General features: G+C 41.1%; 1 protein-coding gene across 3 annotated transcripts in view; it reads right to left on the bottom strand.

Moving 5' to 3' along the window:
* Positions 1–371: 371 nt before the first annotated feature.
* Positions 372–27126, bottom strand: part of LOC134206799 (kinesin-related protein 9-like) — a 294183-nt gene continuing 267428 nt past the window's right edge. For 2 of the 3 annotated variants that reach the window (XM_062682529.1, XM_062682530.1), the window contains exon 3: positions 372–630. In XM_062682529.1, the coding sequence (XP_062538513.1) occupies positions 387–630 (244 nt within the window). In that variant the 3' untranslated portion in view covers positions 372–386. The remainder of the gene's footprint in view (positions 631–27126) is intronic. The other variant, XR_009978317.1, reaches the window with a different exon arrangement.

Raw genomic sequence — 27126 nt, 5'->3', positions numbered from 1 at the left:
AAATATTCTTGGGAACAGCTCATTTTCATCCCGATGTTGAACCTTATGATTCAAAATAAATTCAATACATTCAGCAATAATTAATTAGTGATCGTCTCTTCTAACCCTTGTTTGTTACTATCGGAATCCGTTTTAATTAATCCGCTCCGCGTTGATAACCACCAAGTTGCCACAATTATTGTACTTGTTGTAATGTTTAACTACAATATTCTTCTCTAGACCCGTTCACGGCGTGGTAGCTGTTTCACTGCGAGTTCTCCCCGGTTAAACCCGGGCCGATCCTCCGCAGCAGCGTGTCTCAGCTCCGGAAGGATCAACCCGCACCGTGCCCTCCATGCTGGAGGGTTGCGGATCAATCCCTTGCGGACGCCCGACCCGCGCGCTCGCTACCCCGCCCTGTACGGACTGCGCGAGACGCATTCGCATATTGTAGGGTGTAAAAAATGGAAATATTTTACCTTAACTGGCGTCCTATCTTCCCTCTCTTTACGATCCCGATCCTTGTGGTGGCGGCGCGAGGATTTGTCCTCCCGGTGCCGGTCCCGGTTCCGTCGGCGGCTCGAGTCCGGACTGCGGCGGTGGTGCGAGCGTTTCGAGCGTTCCCTCCGTCGGCGCGATGAGCCATCGAAGCTGTAAACGGGATTGAAAAACATAGAAGTCGGTCGTTAGATCTGAGTTATTGGTTTTAATCGAACAAACAATCGGATACAGCACCAGCCGATGATGTACCACTGCATAATGGACCCAATGGAACCCAGGTTCTCTCGGTTAACCGCTAATCCATGAAAATCCTGACCCCCAACGGACACAACCGGTCGGTCAGCTGGGATAGGGACGGGATCCCACACTTGACGCGACCGCAAATCACTGCCAACTAAAGGCCTGACACGACATCGACAACAATGACGACGATGTCTGTGGTGGCGGAATGTCAGTCACTAAGTAGTCGTCGTCGTCGTCATTCGATTAAGAGGGATATAGAACACCACTCCGACGGGTATAGTGTTGGGAGTACAATAAATAGAATAAATAGGTACGAATCGGCAAGCTAGCCAGCGAGCCAAATTAAAGTGCCACTGCCGTAAAGTGTGCGAATCTTGGATGGGACAAAAGAAGGAGCACTCGTCTGTAGCGCTGTAGAACGGAGACGTGGGGGAAATCCTTCGAAGGGCAGCAACACCATGCGGACAAATTCTAATGAAATGGTTTCGGGTGACGGCGAGTACGGGAGGGAGATATGGGCAGTAGAACAGTGCAATTCGTTGTGGTTTGTTGTATTCACTACTTTAGTATAGTTATTCTCAACACCATCGACGACAACGACGGAGAAAGTGAAATCCAATTAACACAGGAAGGTTTTGCCTTCAATTAACTATTGGAGATTTATTATGCTAGTGTATGTAATCCATGCCACATTGCCACACCACCGTTTCAATCTGATACAGAAATTTTATTTAAAATAATCGGTGATTGAGTTTTGGACCAATTTCAAATTTTTATTTAACTGAACATCCAAACGTGATAAATCATCAATGTCTCGTCCGCTATAACATCCTGTTTTCCGACATTTTTAATATTTTTTTACAGGTTTCAATTCTGAAACTGTACCCAACAACAAAACAACAACACACAGAAGGACGTGGGTTCAATTCCAGGCCCGCTCCATTCTCCTACTTTGTATTTTTCCAGAGGTGAGCCAGCCGAGGGCTGAAAACCTCTTAAATAAAGACGATAATAATAATAATACTTTGTATCTTTCCTTATACTACTTATCATGTTCTAGCAATCGCTAGAACTGGAAATGGAGTCCATACCGTTTCCATCTTCTACTTTGACTAGTTCTAGCAGGTAACTATTAGAATTCGAGATGAGCGAAAAAGCTCGTTTCGGCATTCAATTCAAATATATCTCCATCCTTTCATTACTATCACATTACCAACCCGTTAACCAAGACGAACCTCTGCCATAGAACCTAACCACCAGATTCCAATAAAAATTCCGCATGAACTCGTGGCGAGTGCAGAGGTGTTCTAGGCTTGCAGTGGGCGAGTGATTGTATCATCAATTCCTTCCCATTCCCGATAACCGTGAGGACGTGGCCAGCGCCGTTATCGACCTTTTAAACTACTAGAGCTCTTGGACTGTGTACATTCAGGTTGGAGAGCAAATCCCATGCATCATTCATCCATACAATTGCGATTGTTCTGATCAATCGCGGAGTAGCAACTACGAAATGCACGGTCATTATGCTCATATGGTCATGTTACGTAGGCCAACAGCAAACAACTTTGATGGTATTAGCCCGGGCTAAGAAAATAGCAAATTCATCAATTTCTCCGCAGGTTGAAACGAACTAAATGTTGAATTTGAGGTCAAAAAATGTTGTTATACACTGCTCTGAAATAAGGAAACTTTCAATACAAGTTAGGAATTGGCAAAAATTCAAATTGCTTTTTTATTTGCTTTACGCTACTTAAAATATTAAACAAAGTCAAGATTTTTAGTTGATAAATAAAAGATTTCAATAAAATTCAGTTGATCGGAGATCTGGAAACACGGTAAATAAATAGTACAGAATTCTGATTTATTCGATTTCTATTCAAAACTTCTGGACTCTGGCAAGCTCACCTGGCTTCAAAAACATGTTTGTTGTTATTTGACACGACAAATTATAATCAGTGGAGTCTCGAATTCTCACTTTTTATCTGTTCAATGACACAGAATTGGGAGATTTCGATATTTTGACTGCCCAAATAGGAAATAGAATTATCAAAGTCAATTAATGATATGGAAATGCTAATATCATCTTCCAAACTTGGACGTACATGTTCATGATAGCATTAGAGGCGAAAGTATAGAATTGATAGTTCCGTTAGGATACGGCAGGCATGAAGAATGTTTTTATAGAAGTCGATTTGAAAGCGAGCGGAGGGCAATATTTGTGATGGCACATATCGCACGACCTTCTTTCTGCCAAGCTCCCGTATGAAGGGGGAGGGAAGAATATCAGTGTGGAAGCTGATATATCTCCACTGGCTCATATGCCATCGCGTGCGGAAGGATTTGCTATCGACGAGTACTGTCTCCAAATTTCTAATATGACATCAGCATTTAGTCGAATAGGATTTTTATTGCACAGTTCTGTTTTCTCATTGCGTCCGTCTCGTCGCAACCAACTTGGCTGCCTCGGAGAGAACAAAGCAGAGAAAGGCACTGCTGCCATCACAAATATTGCCCTCCGCTCGCTTTCAAATCGACTTCTATAAAAACATTCTTCATGCCTGCCGTATCCTAACGGAACTATCAATTCTATACTTTCGCCTCTAATGCTATCATGAACATGTACGTCCAAGTTTGGAAGATGATATTAGCATTTCCATATCATTGTAAATCGTTTAACTTCACGTAGAAGTAACACACACGAAATCATTAATTTGAAGTCAATTAAGCTAAACAAAATCTATTTCTTCCATGCATTTACGCGCATATATTTACCATATTTGAAGTCCTTGAACCAATTGAATTAGTTTAAGGAATCGTTACTGTTTGTAGTGAACAATAACCAACCAATAATAATTCAAAATCTCAGAATCGGACGCCATGAGATCATTTGGAAAACAGCTCAATATATGTTCTGCAAACCATGCTGAAAACATATTGTGGTGTGAAGATTTTTCTCGTATAAAATATCAAATCCGCTACCACAAAAGTATCTGTTAGTATCAACTAAAAGTCAGCTACGGCGATAAAACCAGAAGAATGAAATTTTCTTACTAGTATGTAATTTGAAGAAGATTCATCGCAATCAATTTTTTTCAAATGTGCAATAGATATTGTTGGCTACAAATGACAACCCTAGCAAAACAACCATCAGACTTACTGCTGGCAGCCTCGACTGGCACCCGCTGACGTCAACGTGTGGATTGTTCATCGTAGTGCTATGCTTGTATTCAGTTTGAATAGAGAAATGTGATGTACATTATACAATCATTTTTTAGAAGCAGATTATATTTAAGTTTTAAAAAAACAAATCCTACGCTTTTAGTTACCCCCTTTGAACACCACAACAGTGGCGACGAGTGCGGAAGTAATGTATTTCAATTACGTCGGTTTCGCGAAGTGAAAACAATTATTCCACAACAACGACGCCGGTTGTAGGACAAAAGGTCGAAGGTCAAAAGGTTGAAGGGACAAAGGTCGAAACAAAAAATTGTGTCAAAAGGTCGAAAGGACGAAAAGTCTTTCTTTTTCTTCCTTCTTTCTTATTTCTTCTTCTTTTTTCTTCTATTCTCTTCCGTCTTCCTTTTTCCTTCTTACTTCATATGTTTCCTTCCTTCAATTCTTTTCCTTCTTTCTTCCTTCTTCCTTCCATATTTCATCTTCTAACTTTTTCAATTTTTTTCCTTTTTTCTTCCTTCTTTCCTTCATCTTTCTTCCTTATTTCCACCTTTTTTCTTCCTTCTTTTTTCCTTCTTTATTTCTTTCTTATTTCTTCTTTCTTTCTTCTTTCTTTCTCCTCCTTTTTTTCTTCCTGTTTTTCTTCTCTCTTCCTTTTTTCTTCCCTCTTTTATCCTTTTTTCTTCCTCTCTTCCCTTTTTTCTTTCTTTTTCTTCCTTCCTTCCTTCTTTCTTTCTTTCGCTTTTATTCTTTTTTCCGCCTTCTTTCTTCCTCCTTTTTCCTTCTTTCTTTCTTCTTTTTTCCTCCTTTCTTCCTACTTTCTTCTCTTTTCTTTCTCTCTTTCTTTCTTCTTTCTTCTTCCTTCTCGTTTCTTGTTTTTCTTTTTACTTGCTTTTTTCTTTCTTCCTTCTTTTCTTCTCTCTTCCTTCTTTCATCCTTATTTCTTCCTTCTTTCTTTCTTCTTTCTTCCTTATTTATTTTCTCTTTGTTTTGCTTATTTCTTCCATTTTTCTTCTTTCTTCCTTATTTCTCTCTTCTTTGTTCCTCATTTCTTCCATCTTTCATCTCTTTTCCTGTTACTTACTTCCTCCTTCTTTATTTTGTTTTACTTCATTGTGTCTTCTCTCCTTCCTTCCTTATTTCTTTCTTCTTCTGTTTTCCTTTTTTCTTCCTTCTTTCTTACTTTCTTCTTTTTCTTTATTAACGTGATTTTTTATTGTAAATAAGTTCATCACCTTACTTTCTTCTTCCTTCTTCTTTCTTTCTTTGTTCTTTTTTCCTCTCCTGTTCTTTTTCTTTCTTCCTTTCTCTTTCTTACTATATATGATTCCTCCTTTCTTCCTTTTCACTTCTTATTTACATCTCACTTCTTACTTCTCCGTTCCTCACTTCTCACATCGCATTTCTCACTTTTCCCTTTTCCCTTCTCACTTCTTATTTATCTATGCTCACTACTTTCATCTTGCATCTCACTTATCACTACTCACAACTCCCATCTCATTTCTTGTCTTTTTGTTCTTTCGCCTTTTTGTCCTTCGACGTTATGACACATATTCGTCCTTTTGACCCTTCGACCTTTTGTCCTTCGACCTTTTGACACAGATTTACGACGCCGCCGAAGAAAAGGAGAAAGCGTGCACATAGCGTAATGGAGGGTTCATAGCAGCATGCTTCGGGAGTCAATCTACCCGGACATAATCAGAACGGGCATCATCACCATCAGCAAGGTGGTCAGCAGTATCCTTCACTACTACAACAGCAGCTTCCTCCACATCAACCGCAGCAACAGCATCTGCCTTCCATCAACCAACCGCACCTTGACTCAACACAACTGCAGCATCAGCAAGCCATAAAGAACCAACTTCTTCAGCAGCAGCGTGAATCTCAACAACAACAAGAGGTTCTTCAGCAACAAGAAGCGATTTTTCGAAACGCAATGCAATCCATCCAAGTGAGTGTTCCTCCCAATCCAGAGGTCATCTTGAACTCGTTGGTTGCGAACATCAAAGAGTTTGTTTACGACCCAGAAGCTCATTCCACATTTGGATCATGGTACGTCAAGTATGAGGATCTATTCGCGAAGGACGCGGAACGAATCGACGACAGTGCAAAGGTGCGATTGCTTCTTCGACGGCTAGGAACTCAGGAGCATTATCGCTACGTCAGCTATATCCTGCCGAACACACCAAAGGATTTTTTGTTCCTGGAAACGGTAAAGAAGCTACGGTGTCTTTTTGGCACCAAGGAGTCAGCAGTGTAGAAACATTTTTCAACACTCACATTAGTAAAATAGCCCGCAGAGGATTTCGTCACGTATGCCTACCGTGTAAACAAGATTTGTGTGGAGTTTGAGTTGGCCAAAATGTCAGTGGCCCTATTTAAATGTTTGATGTCTGCTTGTGGGCTCAAAACTGAGCGCGATGCTGAGGTGCGATCCTTCTTCTTCTTCTTCTTAATGGCATTACATCCCCACACTGGGACAGAGCCGCCTCGCAGCTTAGTGTTCTTTAAGCACTTCCACTGTTATTAGCTGCGAGGTTTCTAAGCCAGGTTACCATTTTTGCATTCGTATATCATGAGGCTAACACGATGATACTTTTATGCCCAGGGAAGTCGAGACAATTTCCAATCCGAAAATTGCCTAGACCGGCACCGGGAATCGAACCCAGCCACCCTCAGCATGGTCTTGCTTTGTAGCCGCGCGTCTTACCGCACGGCTAAGGAGGGCCCCATCTGAGGTGCGTTTACGGTTGTTGAAAAAGATAGAAAACAACAACTGTGTCACTTTGGATTTGCTTATCGAGGAATGTCAATGGTTAATCAACCTCAAGAATGACACGGCAATGATCGATAATCCGTCGGCATCTGCTGTTCAAGCCATCATTGAACGGAACCAGCATCGAAGAAAAGTGTACAGGAAACCGTTCGAGGGACATCGTAGTCAGCAACAAAAACAACCAAAGAAGAGTGGTCCTTGCTGGATCACCTTGCTGGAATTGGGGAGGGATGCACTACGCGAGAGAATGTAGTTTTCTTAAGCGTTGAGATACTACTCTAGTGCCAGAAGAACAGCGAAGGGGCAAAAACCATTCAATAAGTCTTTTTCTACCAAAACCATTGTATCCGTCAACAGTGTACAAGGAGAGCGTCTTTTGGTGTGGGTGAAGCTGAACGATGGTCCAGTTCAGCTTCAGTTGGACACGGCATCAGACATCACCATCGTATCGAAGCAATTTTGGGAGAGAATTGGTAAACCCTTGCTTTGAAATCGCCAACATCCGCAGATCAGAAATATTCCCAGCCGGACCGTGAAGGATAAGCGATTGTGTTTGCAGTCACCCAATTCCACAAGTACATCTTCGGAAGACGTTTTCGATTGCAAACAGACCACGCTCCACTTCTACGGATTTTCGGATCTAAGAAGGGTATACCATAGTGGGGACCGTAGCGTAGTTGGCTATACGTTCGCCTTATAAGCGAATGGTCATGAGTTCGATTCCCAGATATCAAGCAGCATGATTTAAATATTGTGCTACTACGATCGTCAGGAAGCTTTGTCCATTGTCGGAAACAGTATCATGTTCAGTGGGAAAATAGTTATACCAGCGATCTACAGAAAGCGGTGCCTGAAGCAGCTACACAAAGGGCATCCAGGAATCCAGTGAATGAAGGTTATTGTGCGATGTTTCATCTATTGGCCAGGTTTTGATGAAGAAATTACCAGTTACGTCTAAGATTGCCATGGTTGTGCTTCAGTAGCAAGATCTCCACCAAAGGTAGCACCAGAACCGTGGCCAAAAACCGTGGATCCGTAATCCGTGGCAAAGAGTACATGTAGATTATGCCGGCCTGATGATGGAGGGTGAGTTCTACTTAGTTATTGTGGATGCATACAGTAAGTGGCCGGAGATCATTCCAACCAAGTCCATTACTGCAAAAGCCACAATTAAGATTCTGCTGAGCATATTTTCGAACAAAGGAATGCCAGAGGTCATAGTGTCAGACAATGGAACACAATTTACGATTGCGGAGTTCGGAGCATTTGGAAATGAGTATGGTATGGAACACATAACAACAGCTCCATTCCACCCACAATCAAACGGACAGGCCGAGAGATTCTCAAGTAGACATTTTCAAGCGTGTCATTAAGAAAATCCAGGCGGAAGAAAGTTCTCTCGAAACAGCGTTGGACACATTTCTACTGACCTACAGAACTACTCCAAACCCAAATACTTCAGATGGCAGATCACCTGCGGAGGTGATGTACAATCGTCGGCTCACAACATCCCTTGAACTCCTTGCTCCACGCAACTATTCTGCGCCGACAAAGCTAGGCAACCAAAGCCGGAGTAGATCGTTCCTTCCGCAGGATAATGTTTATGCCAAAGTCTACGCCAACAACAAGTGGGCTTGGGCTCCATGTGCGGTAGTAGAAAGTATCGGCCAAGTAATGTCCAACATCTGGGTTCAGAACAAAAAGTTGATCTGTTCACACATAAATACACTTAGGAGTCGAAACGTCATACAAGTAAACAGCTAACGCTTGACATTTTAATGGATGAGTACAGCGTATCCAAACCTTCAGCAGCCCGCAATGCAGTTCAAACAGCACCTGTACCGGAAACCAAGTTATATCCACCTGATCAGGAGTTGACCAGAATCGGAATCAACGACGTCATCCAGCAGAGCAAGATCGAATTCCTCGTCTACATCAGCATCGTCAACTCGTTTTCAAGCGGCAGTTGATTCTCCGCTACCAAACCAAGTTCCACACCGATCTCCTCGCAATAGAAGACCGCCACAGTGGTTCAACGCCTACCAACGAATTTAAGAAGGGAGATGTTGGCTACAAGTGGCAACCACTGCTGGCAGCCTCGGCTGTCACCGGCTGAGGTTAACGTTTGCATTTTCATCGAAGTGCTTTGATTGTATTCAGTTTGAATAGAGAAATGGTGGAACCATTTAAGTTTTAAATACAAATCCTACGCTTTTAATCACCCCAAATGGGCTACCTTGGAACATCACAACAGATATTAAACATCCTTTTGATTAGGTTTTAAAATTCGACATGAAATGAAAAATAAATGTTGCAAATGTATTGCAGCCCGCTTTAAGAGTTGGCCCTTGATAGTAAGCATGCTGGGGACTACTAGTACGTATCATATCTACTCAACGTAAAAACGTAAAAAAATGCAAATTCTTGCATTGGCTACCATTTGTTGATTTTCCTTGCATTGAAATATATTCACTAAAAATGGGTGGAAACGATTTTATGTATTGAGCCATTTTGCCCTGCAAGTGTGTTGAAAAAGACCACTCTCCTCTACCCATTTACCCCACCAGTCAATTTCATAATTGCAACTATGCCATAAATGCATCGAAAAAATAAGTGAATACTGATAGGAGAGTGAATTCTTGGGATAATGGACGGATTGTGGATTGTAGTTTGATACAGAAATCTTAATTATTATTATTATCGTCTTTATTGAAGCATCTTAATTAATATAATCGGTATAGATTAATTGGGAAAGGGTGGATGTTAGGCAGAATAACAGCGATTTCAACAATGCTGTCCTCACAACTAGCCCTCTACTAAAATTTCAATTTCTGTTCGCTTCATACTCGTCGCTCGCTTGTGACACCTATCCATACTGTTCTTCATTGTTGCGCTCCCTCTTACTTTGAGCTTTAGATGTTGTACTCACCGATAAATGCCAATAAATCAATAATGATTGGTATTGATTAGGTTGTGGGGCAATTTCAAATTTTGGATTTATTGTAACGTTGCAACACCCTGTTTTCCCGATATTTTCAATATTTTTTCTGGTTCCTTTCTGTTTGGAGTACTACCTTGAAACCGAAACAAAAGAAATTGGTATTTTTTTCGGCAGAAAATCCGTATCTCATGGAATTGAACTTTTCACAGATTAAAAACACTTTCACAAAAACATGACAAAGAATACTAAAAATGTTTGTCTGCTATGACTAATGCAACAATAGTCATAGCAGGTAAGCACTGCATAAATCTTAAGTGAAATTAACTTTTACAGAAGATACAGAAGATATATGTAGCCGATCAGCAAAAAAGTTTTCCTGCTGAATTCTCGATATTCCTCCTCCTGACATCGAATTATCGTCATTTTTGCTTATCTTGTGGCCATTCTTCTCGTGGGTACATTTTTAACCATTTACAAAATGACGTGAAACGGAATTTTTAATATCCTGCAGGGAATTTTCGATAACGATTTGTTATTGGTGGCCAAACAATTACGGAATTAAACGAACTCTTCTAATAAGTCTTATAATAAGTAAAGACATTCCACTAAAAGCTCAAAATAATTTCCTTATCAATTACGGAAAGGTGAAACGCATTTTTTTGCTAGAGGGTTCTTGTAGACTTAAGGCTGAACCACGTTTTCACTAGCGATGGAGACGATTGCGATCGACTGCGCTTTGAAACTGGATTGCGGGTTTAATGTCGTTGTTAATGTTAAGAATAAACAGCTACCCCAGTGTAGAATAAAGAGATGGACATTTATGATGTTTCCATCCAGCGGATTCTAAACTACTCGAAACTGATGAATGATTTCCCAATTAGCTTCAATAGTATCTAGCAAACACATTCCTCGGATAAAGTTCTCCTCATCTCTTACTATAATTATTGCAATCGGCTCTGTTAAGTTTTTGAAAACGTTTGAGCTTTCATGAACAAACCACTTGGAGAAAAAGGCTGGGAACAGTGGACAGCTATCACTTGTATTAAATTTCAAGCAAGCAAGCCAAGCTTCCAGGAATTCCTCCGGAAATTCTTCCAGCAATTGGATCGGACAGAAATTGGTCCGGAATTTTTTTCCAGAAATTCTTCCACTAACTGGTTCGGAAATTCTTCCAGCATTTGCAATGGAAAGGAAATTTTTCGGTCCGAAAACTCCAACAGCAATGGTCTAGAAATTGGTCCGAAAATTCTTTCGCAAGTTCCTGCTAGAATGTCACCAGAATATTTTTTTCCGGAATTCCCCCAAAATTACTCTGAAAGATCCTCTCGGAAATAATTAGGAAGTCCTCCTTGCATTTCAGTGGAAATTCCTCCCGGAATTCCTCCGGAAGCTCCTCCCGGAATTCCTGCGGAAGTCCCTTCATCATTTTCTCCGGAAGGGCCTCATGAAATTCCACGGAATTCTTCCGGAATTCTTTCAGCAGTTACTCTAGAAAATATTCCGGAAGTTTTTCAGGAATTCTTCCGAAGGTTCTTTCGGAAATTTCTCCGGAAATTCCTCTCGAAATTCCCCTGGAAGTTGCTATCAGATTTTCCCTCTCGAAATTCCTCCAGAAGTTCCTCTACGAGTTCCTCCGGAAGTTCGTTTTGGAGACCACCGTAAAATCCCTTCGGAATTCCCCGGTATTTATCCAGAAATTCCTGTCGTTTCTTGTTATTTGTTTTCTAGGATTTCCTCTAGAAGTTTCCTCCGTAATCCCTCCGGAAGTTCCTTTCCGAATTCCACTCGCTAAGATCTTCCTGCAATTTATACGGAAGGGCCTCAAGAAATTCCCGAGAAAGTTTCTCCCGGAATTCCTCCGAAAGTTGCTATCGGATTTCTTCTGAAAGTTCCTTCGGAAGTACGTTTCGCAGAAATTCCTCTAGGAATTCCTCCGCAAGTTCCTTTTGGATTTTCTTCCGGAAGTTCCTTCAGAAATTTCTGCGGTAGTTTCTCAAAAAATTCCTCCGAATGTTCCTCCTCGAATTCCTTCGGAAGCTCCTCCGTATGTTGCTTCGAGAATTTCTGTGGAAATGCCTCCGGAAGTTCTGTCGGAAATTTCTCCCAGAATTCCTCCGGAAGTTCCTCCGAGACTTCATCCGAAAATGAAAATTCCGTGTTTTTTTTCATAAACCTCTCCCGAAGTTCCATTGAAAGTTCCACCAGAAATTCCTCCCAAAACTGATCTAGAAGTTCTTGCGGAAAATCTTCCGATTATTCATGCACGAGTTCTTCCAAGAATTCCTCCAGGAGTTTTTCCGAAGTTCCTGCAGGAACTTCTATCAAAATTCCTCCCGGCAGTTCCTCTGGGATTTCCTCCGGAAAGTACCTCCCGGAACTCCTCCGGCAGTTACTCTTGGAATTCTTCCGAAAGTTTATTCAGGAATTCCTTTGAAGGTTTCTTCAGAAAGTTGTTCTCGGAAATCTTTTGGAAGTTCCTTTTGTAACTACTCCGGAAGTATCTTTCGGAATTCTTTTCGTATCTCCTCCGAAAGTTTCTTCAGGAATTTCTCCGGAACTTCCTCCTCTAATTCTTTCGGAACCTCCTCCGTATGTTGCTTCGGGAATTTTTGTAGAAATTCTTCCGGAACGTCGGAAATTTATCCTGGAATTCCTCCGAACGAAAATCGAAAATTCTGTCGGAAGTTACTCCAGAAGTCTCTCCCAAAGTTCCTCTCGCAATTCCTCCCACAGTTGAAATTATTTTAGAAAATGTCCCGATAAGGGGGTCCCGTACCGTAGTTGACTACACGTTCGCCTTACAAGCGAATGGTCATGGGTTCGATTCCCAGCCCCTCCACCAAACCCTCGTCAGTCGCCGGATGCGCAGCCCATGCGGTAGTGTATTGGGGAACGCGTCTTATCGTCACCCGGATAAATGGCAACCGAACAATGCAACGATCATTGGATGCACGACATGGACAAACGGACACAATGGACTTACGATTAGATGGACTGGCAATGACAACACAACAATAATGGTAATGGAATCTAAAAATAGATTCTGTGTGGATTCTGTTCAACAGAATACCACAGTAGATCTCGGTACAGTAGCGGTTAAGTAACACAGAGTGCCTAACAAATAATAAAAAATAAAAAGATATCCCGATAAGTTATGCACGAGCTCTTTCAAGATTTCCTCCAGGAAAAAAAAAAACGCTGATTTTATTGATAAAATTTTCACCGTCGTATCGACCAATTATATTATGAGTTATTTTTTTTTCTTAGCGTTTATTTGAAGGCTCAAGCGCTCGAAGGCATAACGGAGCCGAAAGTCAATTATTATGAGTTAATTAGATCTTATCTCCCAACATTACTGAAATACTAAGAAATCATCTGTTAGGATAGGATAGAAAATGGAAACAGTACGAAAGTCCATTTCCAGTTCTAGCAATTGCTGCAGGAGCTATGGTAGCCATATGACCACCAAGCCCGTTACTAACACTAACTATGAAAAACAGCCTAAATAATCAATAGGAAAATTGCATATTCAAAATGTAAACAAAGTGCTCCTGCCAGGTGCAAGCAGCACTGCTTTCGAATATTTGTGGAACCTAGGATGACATTGCGTACCTCCACTCGAAACGAGCAAACCATGCAAACTGTCATACGAAAGAGCTGTCGAAAGGAGATGTGCAATGATGCCCCTGGCTTCAGGTTCAAGTTCAAACAATAGTACACATAAGCAGAGCCGTAGCGTGGACTTCTGGCGCCCTTGGCGAAACCTTTACTGGGCGCCCCTTTCTTGCAGATGTTCAAAACAAAAACCGTAATAAAAGTAGGGAGATTTAAAAACAATTATTTGCGTGGCATACCGAATTATTTCTTTATGAATTAAGCCTCAATAACCTTTAAATGTTCCAATATAGAGGTAGGAAGTAAGGATTACTAAAAGTCATAAAATTCCTAGAAATCCATTGAAATTTTCCTGATTTTTTGAATTCAATAAACCTACGCAAATATCTACTTGATCCAGTAGTGCCCGGATTCTCGGCTAAAAAATTCAGACTCGCTTGTTGTGAATTCACGCACAAGTGGATCTAGCTAGGCCAAAAATGTGTGCTGGTCGGTGATTGGAGGGGATTAGTACAAAAGGCCGAACATGTTCTAGCATACCACAAAAAGCCGAAAACCCAGAAGGCTGAACCATGAAAGGCCGAATGGTACTAAAGTCTGAATCTCAAAATGTCGAATAATACGAAAGGCCGCATCATTACAAAATTTTCAATCTTTCCACCAAGAGAACTTGGAATACTAAAACAATTATCCTTCATTTTTATTATGCTATCCCATAAAGAAAAACTTGACAACGTGTTTTGCAACTACTAGCGATCTAATCAATCTTATTTTCATTATTATCTTATTTATTGAAAGAAGATGTATGATGGTGTTTACAGGCTCAATCTTCATCACAGTAATGAAAGGATGTACATAACTGAACACTGTATACGTATAAATATTAGGTTAGCAGTTTTAAGTAACGGAGTAATCCAAGAGGTCTCTTGTTTTCTTCCTTTGTTGATGTAGTAAACTAATCATCATCATCATTAGTATTAGGAAAAGTCAAATTCTGAAATCTGATGCAAGAACCCGAGTTGAATTTCACTGGATCATAGAACTGATTCGCCGATTTGCATCAATGTACGAGTGGTGCGCTTCATGACGCATGGCTGTGCCAATGATGCGCAAACTCACGATCTAATTCCAATTATTATGTTTTTAGCTAAAATCTTTATAATTCACGATAGCGCGGTGTTCCCAATTGTATTTCATTTTCTCCTAAGTCCTAAGACCCGACGAACTTCGTTTCGCCTAAAATTGATTTATTCTCTGATTTCTTCCCGAGTGATGCAGGAATTTCTGTTTCATTTGTATGGGAGCCCCTCTTTCCAGAAGAGGGAGGGTTACCACCGAAACATATCTTCTCTTCAAAAATCTCCACATGCCAGATTTGGTTCCGTTTGCTTGATTAATTCTCGTGTTATGAATAAATTGGTGTTTCATTTGTATTTCCAAAGGATGGAGAGGACTCGTACCATCTTAAGAACCTTCCCCGGCCCCAAAAACCTATGCATGCTAATTTCTACGTCGATCGGTTCAGTAGTTTCCGACTCTATAAGGTTCAGACAGACAGAAATTCATTTTTATGCATATAGATGTGATTCAAAAAAGGCCGAATGAACTCGGCAGAGCAACAAAGTGGACCAGAGCGAGCGTGCGTCGGCCTTATGTGGTTTCGGCCTTTTGTGGTTTCGGCCCGTTTTTGTTTTCGGCCTTTTGTAGGGTAACCGTACCCTTAGTGGAGGTAGCACCAATAGTGAAGGTAGTGGGGTTTTAATGAGATTTATCATATTTATAGACTTTACGATGGTTTCAGTTGATGCATCGTGCTTTAAATATCCTGTTAAATGCAACTTACCTTAATATTTCGCTTGAAAAACTATTGAAAACAATGATTTTCCTTAACAAAATTGACTTCTTTGCACCTATAGTGGTGCAACTGTACCAATAGTGGCAAGTCTCATAAGAAATCAATGGATAGCACCACTATAGGAACCAAAATTAATTTTTACCGCCACTAAAGGAACAGTGTACCCATAGTGGTGCAAGCAATATTTAGTAATTGTTGATGTTAAATGACATCTATCTCATTTTTGTAAGCAAATTTATTAGTTTATCTATTGACTAAGATGATAAAGCAGTGAATTTCCCATAATTATCAATTTTAAAAAAATATTTTCTTTTGTGGATCTACTAATACCTCCACTATTGGTACCGTTACCCTAGTAGACCCGATTGGAGCGCTATTGGAACTAGACGAACAAAAAACTTGGATTGGATGACCTTCAGAATCGCCAACTTCAACTCTGGAGTGAATTGGTAGATGGTCGGAATAGCGATTGGACCTAGTCGTATCAAGAAAAACCCAAGTCTGGAGTGGGTTGATTAATGGCCACAATAGTCTTCAGTCTGTCGGTTAAGTGGCACTGTTCGATTTGCTTGGACCAATGCCATCATTATTGAAATCTGTTGATGCAAATTATTGTATCCTGTATGCTGTAAGATAAGTGACGTCATTTCAAATACTCATCTTCGTAAAGTCAGTTAATACAGAACTAAGAGAAAAAATCACGCGCATATTATCAATCCACATCGAATATTCAGCATCTTCGCTTTGTCTTTTCACCATTACAAGATTCTGGTTTAATAGTATCGGAAATGTCACTGGATCAAATGCGATCGTTTTCGGACCTCAAATAGTTTTTTTTTCTAAAATTCACACAAAATCCCTAAAACTACTTCAGTGTATATATAGTGTATATATTTTTACAGTCTACTCTGTGTTTTGCCTTTAGCGTATTGAAAATTCGCCTTCTGGGGCTTCCTCCCCAGAAGCCTGTTCCGTACTCCTTGCCATTTGCATTTCCTCTTCTATCTTTTTTCTCCTTTTCCTAATCCGTCAAATGAATTATGTAAAAGACAGTAGGGAAGGCGATGGCACAAATCTACTAAATTGAGGGAAACGTGCCCCCTGAGCCGACGTTCTGATACCTGTATGAGTTATTAACGGAAAAGGGCTCTCCGGATACTAGTCGAACAGTTGATTGCGGAATCGTTTATTACCGAGGAAATAGTCTGATCGCTTGAATCTGAATCACTTTGAACCAGTGAGTTTGAAAATATTTTGTGATCATTTCCCATAGCGACATTCTTGGTTTTGGCGCCCCCCTAAGGCCTGGCGCCCTTGGCGGGGGCCAACCTAGCCAACCACACGCTACGGCGCTGCACATAAGTTCAAACCACGATCACTTTTAACATTGTAAGAATGTTACAATTTTAACTATTTAGTAGAAGATTCACAATTAAACAAGGATGTCAATCAATTCATGCTAAAAATGGCATTATTTTGATATATTGATATGACTGCTGTGTCATAGGTAAAATGCTCCTTCAACCGTTCAGTACTTTCATCGCAATGTTCAAACTATTAAACGTGCCAAAAATGTCTTCCTGTCAGACACAACTCACGTGTTCATCCTCGTATACATTGGGCTCGTTCCTAACTCGTGACCGCCTAGTGGTAATTGTTTTGCTTCTTCCACTGGCACCATCTGATGAAACGAAAACGATTCGATTCTAATACCATCAAACGCATTTCCATTCCTTACGTGGCTTCAGTCTTCTTCATTATTGTCCACAATGTACTTCGATTACATATTGGTACCGTTTTACATGGGAGCCTATGACGATAGAAAGAAGTCTTATCGCAATAAACGCGGAACAAATTGAGACAAAGACTTTTTATTTGTCAACATTTGCGATTGTGACGCTCGACGTTCGTTTAATCTGGTACATGGGTGGTATTATTGTAGGGATTCTGCCTTGCTTTGGTACACGAGTTACAGAATACAGAAGAAAAAACATGACTGTACATAAGGGTAATTGGCCCTTGACCTCCGATTGACATTATTAATCGCCGTGAGGCTATTTTGCATTTGGGTGTAACTGGAAGAACCTGTCCATCTCATAAGCTACATTTCCTATCATATACTGCAGAATGTGGAGGAGTTCTTGAATCTTAATTGACGCCTAATTATCATTCACAACAGTTTTAGTTATTACATCCGTTGCTAGGAATTTTCTACAACTCAAACGGAACGAAGCCCCAAAACCGATTGCGCCCTATTTATGGAAATAATCCGTTCAACGCAATCCATAAACATTCGGCACAACACCCTCGACGGATTGACCTTGCCCAGCAACGGAAATCGGTGCCGCAGGACACTTAGCGCCACGGTCTTCCCTTCAATTAATTACGGATTTATGAAACCCACGACCCTTATCACCGCACGATGAAAACGAGAATAGCCGCCTGCGGTGCCCAATCCCGTGTGAGTGACCACAACAAAGTTGTGATTAATCGAGGTCCAGACGGAAGTGAGGCCCAATCGGCGATCAACTAGCGCAGCTTGACAAGGAGGAAGCCGACCTCTGCGCTGCTGGTACGGCGAATAACGTTGGAACATTTGAAGCGGGTGGCGGCGGCGTGAGAGAATCGTCGGAAGACGACATGATTCAGATTGACCAGTAACAGTTACTGCTGCAGCGGCTGCTGCTGTGGCTGCTTATGCAGCGGCAGGTAGGGGCGATTAAGTGAAAATGAATGAATGAACGAGCGCGACCTAATGATTTATGCAAATGTCAATGCCAATGGCTGAGCAGGTTGGACATCATAGTCGAACACTGCTGGACGACACGAAGCCAATACACTATGGGGGATCCCCATACAAGCGAGCGGTCAAAAATAAAATTGGACTTTTCAAGTGATTTTCCACTTTGCTTTAGCTGTGTATGGTCGAAATAGCATGAATATATAATTTCTTACACCCCTTTAGGGATCGTCTATGAATTACGTAATATTTTTTTCATAAATTCGATTAACGTGACAAAGCAATCCAATTTAGGAAGTTTAATTTTATATGTTTTCTTGAGGAGAAGGAAGGGGTTGTACAAAAACTAAGTACAGCAATTTATGGACATCATGAACCCTCCCCCTTCTCCATCCTCATTTGTGGACTGTCGTCTATATATTTTGTATATTTTTTGCGGAAGGTAATCATTTTTGTGGGAAGAAAGTAACAAAACGCCTCCCCTACCAATAAATCTAATAACTTTTCATTGCTCTAAATCTGAAGTTGGCGGCGAGAGAACCGAATTAATGTTAAAAGACATTAATTTCATGACATTCAGTGATATTTTTTGTTCTTACTCTCATGCCTCACAATTTGTATTTAGAACAATCTGTTTGACAAAGTACTAGGTTCTGAAGGATCCTAAAGCATTAAATGTTAATCAAAGAATCAGAAGTCAAGAACGAGTAAAGTACGAGACACTGAAGACGTCCTAACAGGTCGAAATACGTATATGTAGAACTAATACGAGTTGGTGGAATAAAATGGAATTTTACTAAACTCGTCTTATGACAGTGAAAACATTCCACTAAAAATAGTTAAACAATTTTCTTAAAGAATCAGAATTGGAAATAACTTTTGAAAAAGGGTATTAGCAAATTAGAAATCGCAATCCCATGACATTTGTACAAGTTATTCAAAAATAAATGAGAATAATATATTCTCAAAAATGTGAACATTCATTCATTCCACAATGCTCCATTGTTCCGAAAAGCAAATTTCTTTCAATTTGAATAACAACACTATTTAAATTATTTTGATTTGTTTTCATGATTTCTACAAGTTATATATAGCATCATTCTTTTCTGTGTGAAGGTTTAAATCTTTAATGATATTTTCTTCAATTCCATCAACGATGGAAGATGACATGAATTCATCTAAAGTATCAGAGGATAAAGAACTTTTAAAATCTTCAAATATTACAAAATTACGCATGGCATAAGAATAACTAAGTGAATTTTTTTCCAATGTCTCCTCGTTATCCAAATCGAGCTTAAAATAGATCTGATTCATGTAAGGCACGAAGAAAATGTCAACATTTGCCTCTCTTGATCATTTTCTTGCATTATGAGTTCTAAATTTCTTCTTTTTTATATTGACTTTCCGCTGGTTGTTCAGCCAGTGAACCTCAAAGTGTAGATGAGTGAATAAATATTTCCCTACCTTTAGCCAGACATTCATGAACACTAGCAAGAATTTCATACTCTCCGTACTAACTAAGATATTGTTCGTCTTTACTTTTGCAATAAACATGTCGGGAATTATTGATTCCATGAGATTTATAAATATTTACATACTATGAAACCTCATATTTAGTTCTCCATCAGTAGCTAATGAATAGCTCAGAAAAATAGGTTTAGGAAATGACTCAAACCACTCAAGCCCCAAACGCAATTCAGCGGAATGGCGACGGAACCAGTAAAATTTGACAGGAAATATATAAATTCCGTTACCGTTACCGTTGTGCTGCATTGTATTGGGGTTTTATTCATTCACTCCTTTGAAAAGTTAAAAAATTGTTATAAATAAAGTCGAAGTTATTACCAATACATGTATTTTGACCATACCCTTTGAGCCCATAGTTCAGTCTGGCCCATTTTCAATAGGAAACGATGGGACTAGATTTCCCGTCGAATGAAACTTGTTGCGAGAAAATCGTACACAAATAAGCGTCTAAATGGCGATTTGCGCACATACATACAGACGCGCATGCACACACATACAGACATCACCTCAATTCTTCGAGCTGAGTTAGTTGATATATACCACTACGGATCTCCGGGCCTTCTATCAAACATTCGTTTTGGAATGAGCATTAACCTTGGAGTACGAGAGAGGCAAAACACAGTAAAAAATAAATGAAAAAAAATCAAAGTGATTTAACTCTGTTAATTGCAAATACTGGCAAGAAATTATTTCAGGAAATTTTAGTCGAAGCTTCGTCCTTGATGTGCATCATAAAAGAACCCGGGGATTTCTGAGGAAAAAAAGTTCTTCACTATCAAAGTTGAAAATAGCGTCGTTTTTGGAAAAAATATTGTTTCCGCATTTTTCATTTTTTTTCACAATGTAACCATTAGTTTTGCATACCATTTTAAAGCGGATACAATTACCTTTGTAATGATGTAGTAACATGAATGAAAGAACAGTAAGAAAATATTTCAATAAATAGTTGAAAGTAAAATATTTTTTCAGGAAATTTGTTAACTTTTTTACCCATTTCTGACTTTGACACCTTATATCTTTGGAACTAGTGCACCTAGAGACTTCAAATTCAGAATTTCTCTTAATTAGAGTATTGACAATGGAGAGAAAATATTTTAAAATAATTCGGAAGACATGACATTTTCGATTAATGACCGCCCGAAATCCTATAGTGCAATAGGGAGCAAGATTGATGAATATTAATTAAAAATGACTATTAAAAGAGTTTGGTGCAGTGAGCTGCGGTTATAAATAGAGGACTGTGGGACGGGGGTCCAGCTGAAGAATGGTTTAGAGTAGAAATGGCGGGTAGATGGGGTATGAGATTGACCCTGACTTGATAGAGGCTTAGATTTGAATAAGCAGCGGAGACAACAATTCAAGATGAATGAAGATCCTGGAGATTGGAACGGTGTAATGTGCGAAACGTCATTTCTTTTTCAACACAATGTCATGTCATGTAAATTATTGTTTAGCTGATTATTAAGATTTAGCTAAAGAGTTTAAATAAATCAATCACAATAAATCACTCGCTTATAGTCTCGGTGGAACCGTGTAACGAGCATGTTTTTTCGCAGGTTCTGTAGTTAGAAATTTCAAGTCGGTCTTCCTGCCAGAAGTTTGACAAATTTCTGATAAAAAATGCTTATGTTCGACCTTCGGAACCGCTTAATAACTACTTACTAACATTCTGATTTACGCCTCAAAGCTATGCTTACCATACCCCTAATGGTACATGTATGGTAATGCTGATTGGTTCATTTATCATCTCAATTAAGCTGAATGCCCAAACTCGTAACCAACCCGTAAAGGCACCCAATCACCATAATCACAAACAATCTGTATGTGTAACTGCCACTTAGCGACTTCGAGGAAGTCAGGCTTGACAGTTAGTCCCGATACACGAGGTGATTACTATGAAAATGCAACTCATTGGTGGGTGCTGGCGCCCGCATGACTGTCTTGTTGCTACCAGTCCGTATGCGTGCCGTGCGGAGCGACGCATGCTTACGCATGAAGTATGAAGCGTGGAGGGCGGGTGTTGACTTTTGGCGCGGAAGGGGTGTTAATTTCGGTAAGTGAAATAAACGTTTAGGAAGTGATTGGTTAGTCCAAGACCAAGTTTACTACCGATTGCGACTTAGAGAACAAAAAAACATGTTCCTATAACTTTGTGCCATATTCTAAAAAAACATGAATGTTGTCAATTATTGTTATACCTAGTCAGGTTTGCAATCAGTTTAACACAAGATTAAACCTTTAAAAATATAATTTTTCAATTTCAATTTTTTACATAGCAGTCATTTGTCAATCATCCACATGACAAACTTCCAACTTGATACTTGCTCGCCGAGTGACACGACATTCGGGGGTGGCATGGCGCATGGCGCCACACCATTTCCATCTCTGACTCAGAGATGGAGGTGTGACCCAGATTTCTCGCGCAAGTATGCTGATTGCTGATGCTGACATTGAAAAGCGTCCCCCTTTCGACTCGATTCGAGTAGGCTCCAACGAATTCAGCTCGCACACACGCCGTGGTGCGCATATCTGTGGTGCTGCCGCTGTTGGAGGATGACAAACCCCACGGTGACGACGATTCGGTGACGATTGACGGAGGTCAAACGGAACAATACGGAAGCATGTGGATGTGATGATGCGTCGTCCGCGTCGTTTTCATCGTCGTCGTAGTTGGTCGTAACCTTGCGACGCGATCACTCGCAAGATTCGCACAATTCATGGTGAAATTACCACGACCGAATTGCGTCACGGCCTTGAACCAACCACGCGCCAGGTCGTTTTGGCGGAAAAAAGGGAAAGTGACAATTGGGTTCGCGAGCGAATGGGTCTGGAAGTGTCTTTCTGTTGATTAAATTCGGCGAATTCATAAATATATTGTAGGCATTATATTACGAGGGGGTGCAGATTATATGTAGGTAATCTTTTCGACAGAACCGACTAATGAAAGAAATAATCATAAAAATGTATTGTCATTGCGAATTTAAAATCATAAATTAAATTGAACTACTAGGCAACCTTTTGCGAAATACTTAGCAAATGCTTGTTTCCAGCAGATTTTATTTTACTTTTAAGAAATTGTACATATTTTTGAAGAATACATATCGAATTATTAATAGCCTAATTACCAAATTATGAATAGCTCCCCAAGTAATAATTTAAATTCTATTTAGATTTATGCAAGTTTTATTAAAGTGACTCGGGGAAGCACTACACACTGTGTTATTTTTCCTATCTTTTGTCTCTTTCTTGCATTATCACCTCGTAGCTTTGGAGCGGCATGTAGATTGCGAGTAAGTACGCGATGCTCATACTTTTGCAAAATCATTGTTGTAGAAAAAACATTAAGCATTTAATGATGAAAATGATGACGAATTGATGATTGTTCGTGCTTTCCGTATCCCCTTAAAGACAACACATATTCTATATGGCTTTATCATAGTTTTCGTCTAATTCAAGTTATCGCAATACAATATACAGATCTCAATATTCGAATAGATCATCTTGAAGATCTAGGATGTCCCTACTAGTTTTATGAGTTGGAATAGCTACACGGGACTTCAATACACCATTACAGATACAGTACAGAATTCGTTCAATATCTATGAAACTCCAAACTGTCCTTGAGTACAGATCCTAATATTCAAAATGATCAACATGAAAATCAATTGCTCATTTATGGTATCGAAGATATTCTGGGAATGTTATGATGTGTATATACTGGTGAAATGATGTCCCATGGAGCTTTACATACAAGCTCGGGAACCTATGGATTACTATGTTGATATTGTAGACCTTCAATATATGAACTCAAGAATGCTTTGGGGTACCGTATATATTCTGGGAATGTTATAATTATCATATACTGGTGTAATGATGTCTCATGGGGTTTTTGCAACTGATATATAAGCTAAGTAGCCGTTGAATCAATCTGTTAGTTTTTTAGACGCCCAAGATCTGAGAATGTTGATTTTTTATATTACTAATGTAATAATGTCCCATGGGGCTTCACCAACTAATACACAAACTCAGAAACCTATGAATCACACTGTTGGTCTTGAAAATCTTCAATATCTGAACTCAAGAATGTTTGGAGTACCATAGCTATTCTGGGAATGTTGATTTTTTAAAATACTGATGTAATGATGTCTCATGGGGTTTCTACAACAAACACACAAGCTCAGGAACCTATCAATCATTTTGTTGGTCTTGAAGACCTCCAAGATCTGAACTCAAGAATAATTCGGAGTACCGTTGATGCTCTGATGACGATTTGATAAAAAAGGTCTAATTATGTCTCAACTATTACCAACTTCATATTAGGATTGAGGCCTCGTAAAACGCTTTGTTGTTTATGTAGATCATGAAGAGCTGAACTCAAGGAGGGTTTGAAAGCCCTGAAAGATCTCAAAAAAAAAATCCCCCATATTTCTATTTTTTTATGGTTTGCATCCGTTTTTGAAGCAGTATGTCCAAAATTTATGTTAAAATACGAAGAAAAAATCCGTATTGAATCGGTTAAAAGGTGGCTTTAAAGGATGCTTCTGAGCTTTTTGAAAGTATGCCTCCAAGCCTCTTGAAGGAAGAATTTCAAACCTCTTCCAGGGAAGCTGCCGAGCCTCTTGTAATGATGCTTTCCTGAGTAGACGAAAATAGCTCACTAATATCAAAAATATCATGAGGAGATCAAGTTATGCTATTTACAAGAAGTGATCAATATTTAGCCATTAGTTTGTTCTTATCCATAGCATATCTTGATATTTAAATGATATTTCGGTGCAAATTTTTGATATTGTTCTTTTTGCCTGCTCTTTTATCTGTTATATCAATCAAGCCCATATAATATTTTGTTCTTCTGTTCATGGCTTCTGTCCGGGTTCGAGTCTCTTGAAAGAAGGCTCTCGAGCATCTTAAAGGGAGGCCTCAGAGCCCCTTTAAAGTGGCTTGCTAGCCATTTAAAAGAAGGCTTCTGAGAATCTTGAAAGCACACTTCTAAGCCTCTTGGCAAGAAAAATGTTGTGCCTCTTGAAGGGAAGCATCTGAGCCTTTTGAAATGAAGCTTACGCACCTCTTGAGGGTATTCTTCCGAGCCTCTCGTAAGGATTCTTCCGAGCCTCTGGTAAGGTTTCCAGCGCCTCCTGAAAGGTGGCTTTCGAGGCACTTGAAAGGAGGTTTTCGAGCCTTTTAAAAAGAGGGTTCTGAGCCTTTTAAAAGTATGCTTCCAAGCCTCTTGAAAGAAGAATTCCGAGCCTCGTAAAGAGAAGGTTTCGAGTATCTTGAAAGAGAATTAAGAGCCTCTTGAAGGAGGCTTACGAGCATTTTGAAAGGACCCTCCCTCTTGAAAATAGACATCCGCGCGTTTTGAAAAAAGGATTCAAATGCTCTCGAAAGGAGGCTTCCGAGCATCTTGAATAAAGGCTTCAGAGGCTCCTGAGCATCTTGACAGTACGCTTCCAAGCCTCTTGGAAGAAGAATTCTAAGCATCTTGATATTTGCCTCCCGAACCTCTTGAAAGAAGCCTATACAACCTTTTAAAAATAGGCTACCGCTTCTGAGCCTCTTGGAAGGCGGCTTCCGAGCCACTTGAAAGGAGGCTTCTGAGCCTCTCGAAAGGAAGCTTCTGAGCCTCTTGAAAGAAGGCTTTCGAGCCTCTTGAAAGGAGGCTTCCGGGCCTCTTGAAAGGAGGCTTCCGGGCCTCTTGAAAGGAGGCTTCCGGGCCTCTTGAAAGGAGGCTTCCGGGCCTCTTGAAAGACGGCTTCCGGGCCTCTTGAAAGGGGGCTTCTGGGCCTCTTGAAAGGAGGCTTCCAGGCCTCTTGAAAGGAGGCTTCCAGGCCTCTTGAAAGGAGGCTTCCAGGCCTCTTGAAAGGAGGCTTCCAGGCCTCTTGAAAGGAGGCTTCCGGGCCTCTTGAAAGGAGGCTTCCGGGCCTCTTGAAAGGGACTTCCGGGCCTCTTGAAAGGAGGCTTCCGGCCTCTTGAAAGGAGGCTTCCAGGCCTCTTGAAAGGAGGCTGGGCCTCTTGAAAGGAGGCTTCCGGGCTTCTTGAAAGGAGGCTTCCGGGCCTCTTGAAGGGCGACTCCCCGGCCTCTTGAACGGCGGCCCCCGGCCCTCTTGAAGTGTGCCTTCCGGGCCTCTTAAAAGGAGGCTTCCGGGCCTCTTGAAAGGAGGCTTCCGGGCCTCTTGAAAGGAGGCTGCCGAGCCTCTTGAAAGGAGGCTTCCGAGCCTCTTGAAAGGAGGTTTCCGAGCCTCTTGAAAGAAGCCTTCTGAGCCTCTTGAAAGGCGGTTTCCGAGCCTCTTAAAAGGAGGCTTCCGAGCCTCTTGAAAGGAGGCTTCCGAGCCTCTTGAAAGGAGACTTCCGTGCCTTTTGAAAGGAGGCTTCCGAGCCTCTTGAAAGGAGGCTTCCGAGCCTCTTGAAAGGAGGCTTCCGAGCCTCTTGAAAGGAGGCTTCCGAGCCTCTTGAAAGGAGGCTTCCGAGCCTCTTGAAAGGAGGCTTCCGAGCCTCTTGAAAGAAGGCTTCAGAGAACCTTTAAAGTAGCTTACGAACCACTTGAAAGAAGGCTTCCGAGCATCTTGAAAGCACGCTTCTAAGCTTCTCGGCAGAAAAAATTTTGTGCATCTTGAAGGGAAGCTTCCAAGCCTTTGTCAGTAAGGTTTCCAAGCCTCTTGAAGGGATGAAGGTTTCAGGCCTCTTCCAGCGCCTCTTGAAAGGCGGCTTTTCAGCCACTTGAAAGGCGGCTTTTCAGCCACTTGAAAGGAGGCTTTCGAGCCTCATGGAAGGACCCTTCCTCTTGAAAGTAGACATCAGCGCAATAAAAAAAAAAGGATTCTAAGGCTTTTAAAAGGCGGCTTCCGAGCATCTTGAATAAAGGCTTAAGAGCCTTCTGAGCATCTTGAAAGTACACTTTCAAGCCTCTAGAAAGAATAATTCTGAGCTTATTGAAGAGATGCTTCCGAGCCTCTTGAAAGGAGCCTTTAAAATCTTTTAAAATAGGCTACCGCTTCCGAGCCTCTTGAAGGGTCGCCTCTGAGCCTCTTGGAAGGTCGCTTCTGAGCCTCTTGGAAGGTCGCCTCTGAGCCTCTTGAAAGGTCGCCTCTGAGCCTCTTGGAAGGTCGCCTCTGAGCCTCTTGAAGGGTCGCCTCTGAGCCTCTTGAAAGGAGGCTTCCGAACCTCTTGAAAGGGAGGCTTCGAGCCTCTTAAAGGAGGCTTCAGGCCTCTTAAAGGAGGCTTCGAGGCCTCTTAAAGGAGAGGCTTCGAGGCCTCTTGAAAGGAGGCTTCCTGAGGCCTCTTGAAAGGAGGCTTCAGAGCCTCTTGAAAGGAGGCTTCGAGCCTCTTGAAAGGAGGCTCGAGGCCTCTTGAAGGAGGCTGGGCCTCTTGAAAGGAGGCTTCCTCTTGAGCCCTCTTGAAAGGAGGCTTCCAGGCCTCTTGAAAGGAGGCTTCCGAGCCTCTTGAAGGGAGGCTTCCAGGCCTCTTGAAAGGAGGCTCTGAGCCTCTTGAAAGGAGGCTTCCAGGCCTCTTGAAAGGAGGCTTCCAGGCCTCTTGAAAGGAGGCCTTGAGGCCTCTTGAAGGAGGCTCTGAGCCTCTTGAAAGGAGGCTTCAGGCCTCTTGAAAGGAGGTTTCAGGCCTCTTGAAGGAGGTTTCTGAGCCTCTTGAAAGGAGGCTTCCAGGCCTCTTGAAAGGAGGCTTCCGAGCCTCTTGAAAGGAGGCTGAGGCCTCTTGAAGGAGGCTTCCAGGCCTCTTGAAAGGAGGCGTCCGAGCCTCTTGAAAGGAGGCGTCCAGGCCTC

Source organism: Armigeres subalbatus, chromosome 1 (genome assembly GCF_024139115.2).
Source record: "Armigeres subalbatus isolate Guangzhou_Male chromosome 1, GZ_Asu_2, whole genome shotgun sequence".
Classification (NCBI taxonomy): domain Eukaryota; kingdom Metazoa; phylum Arthropoda; class Insecta; order Diptera; family Culicidae; genus Armigeres; species Armigeres subalbatus.
Note: the sequence above shows the minus strand (reverse complement) of the source record. Positions and strands in the feature narration are given on the sequence as shown.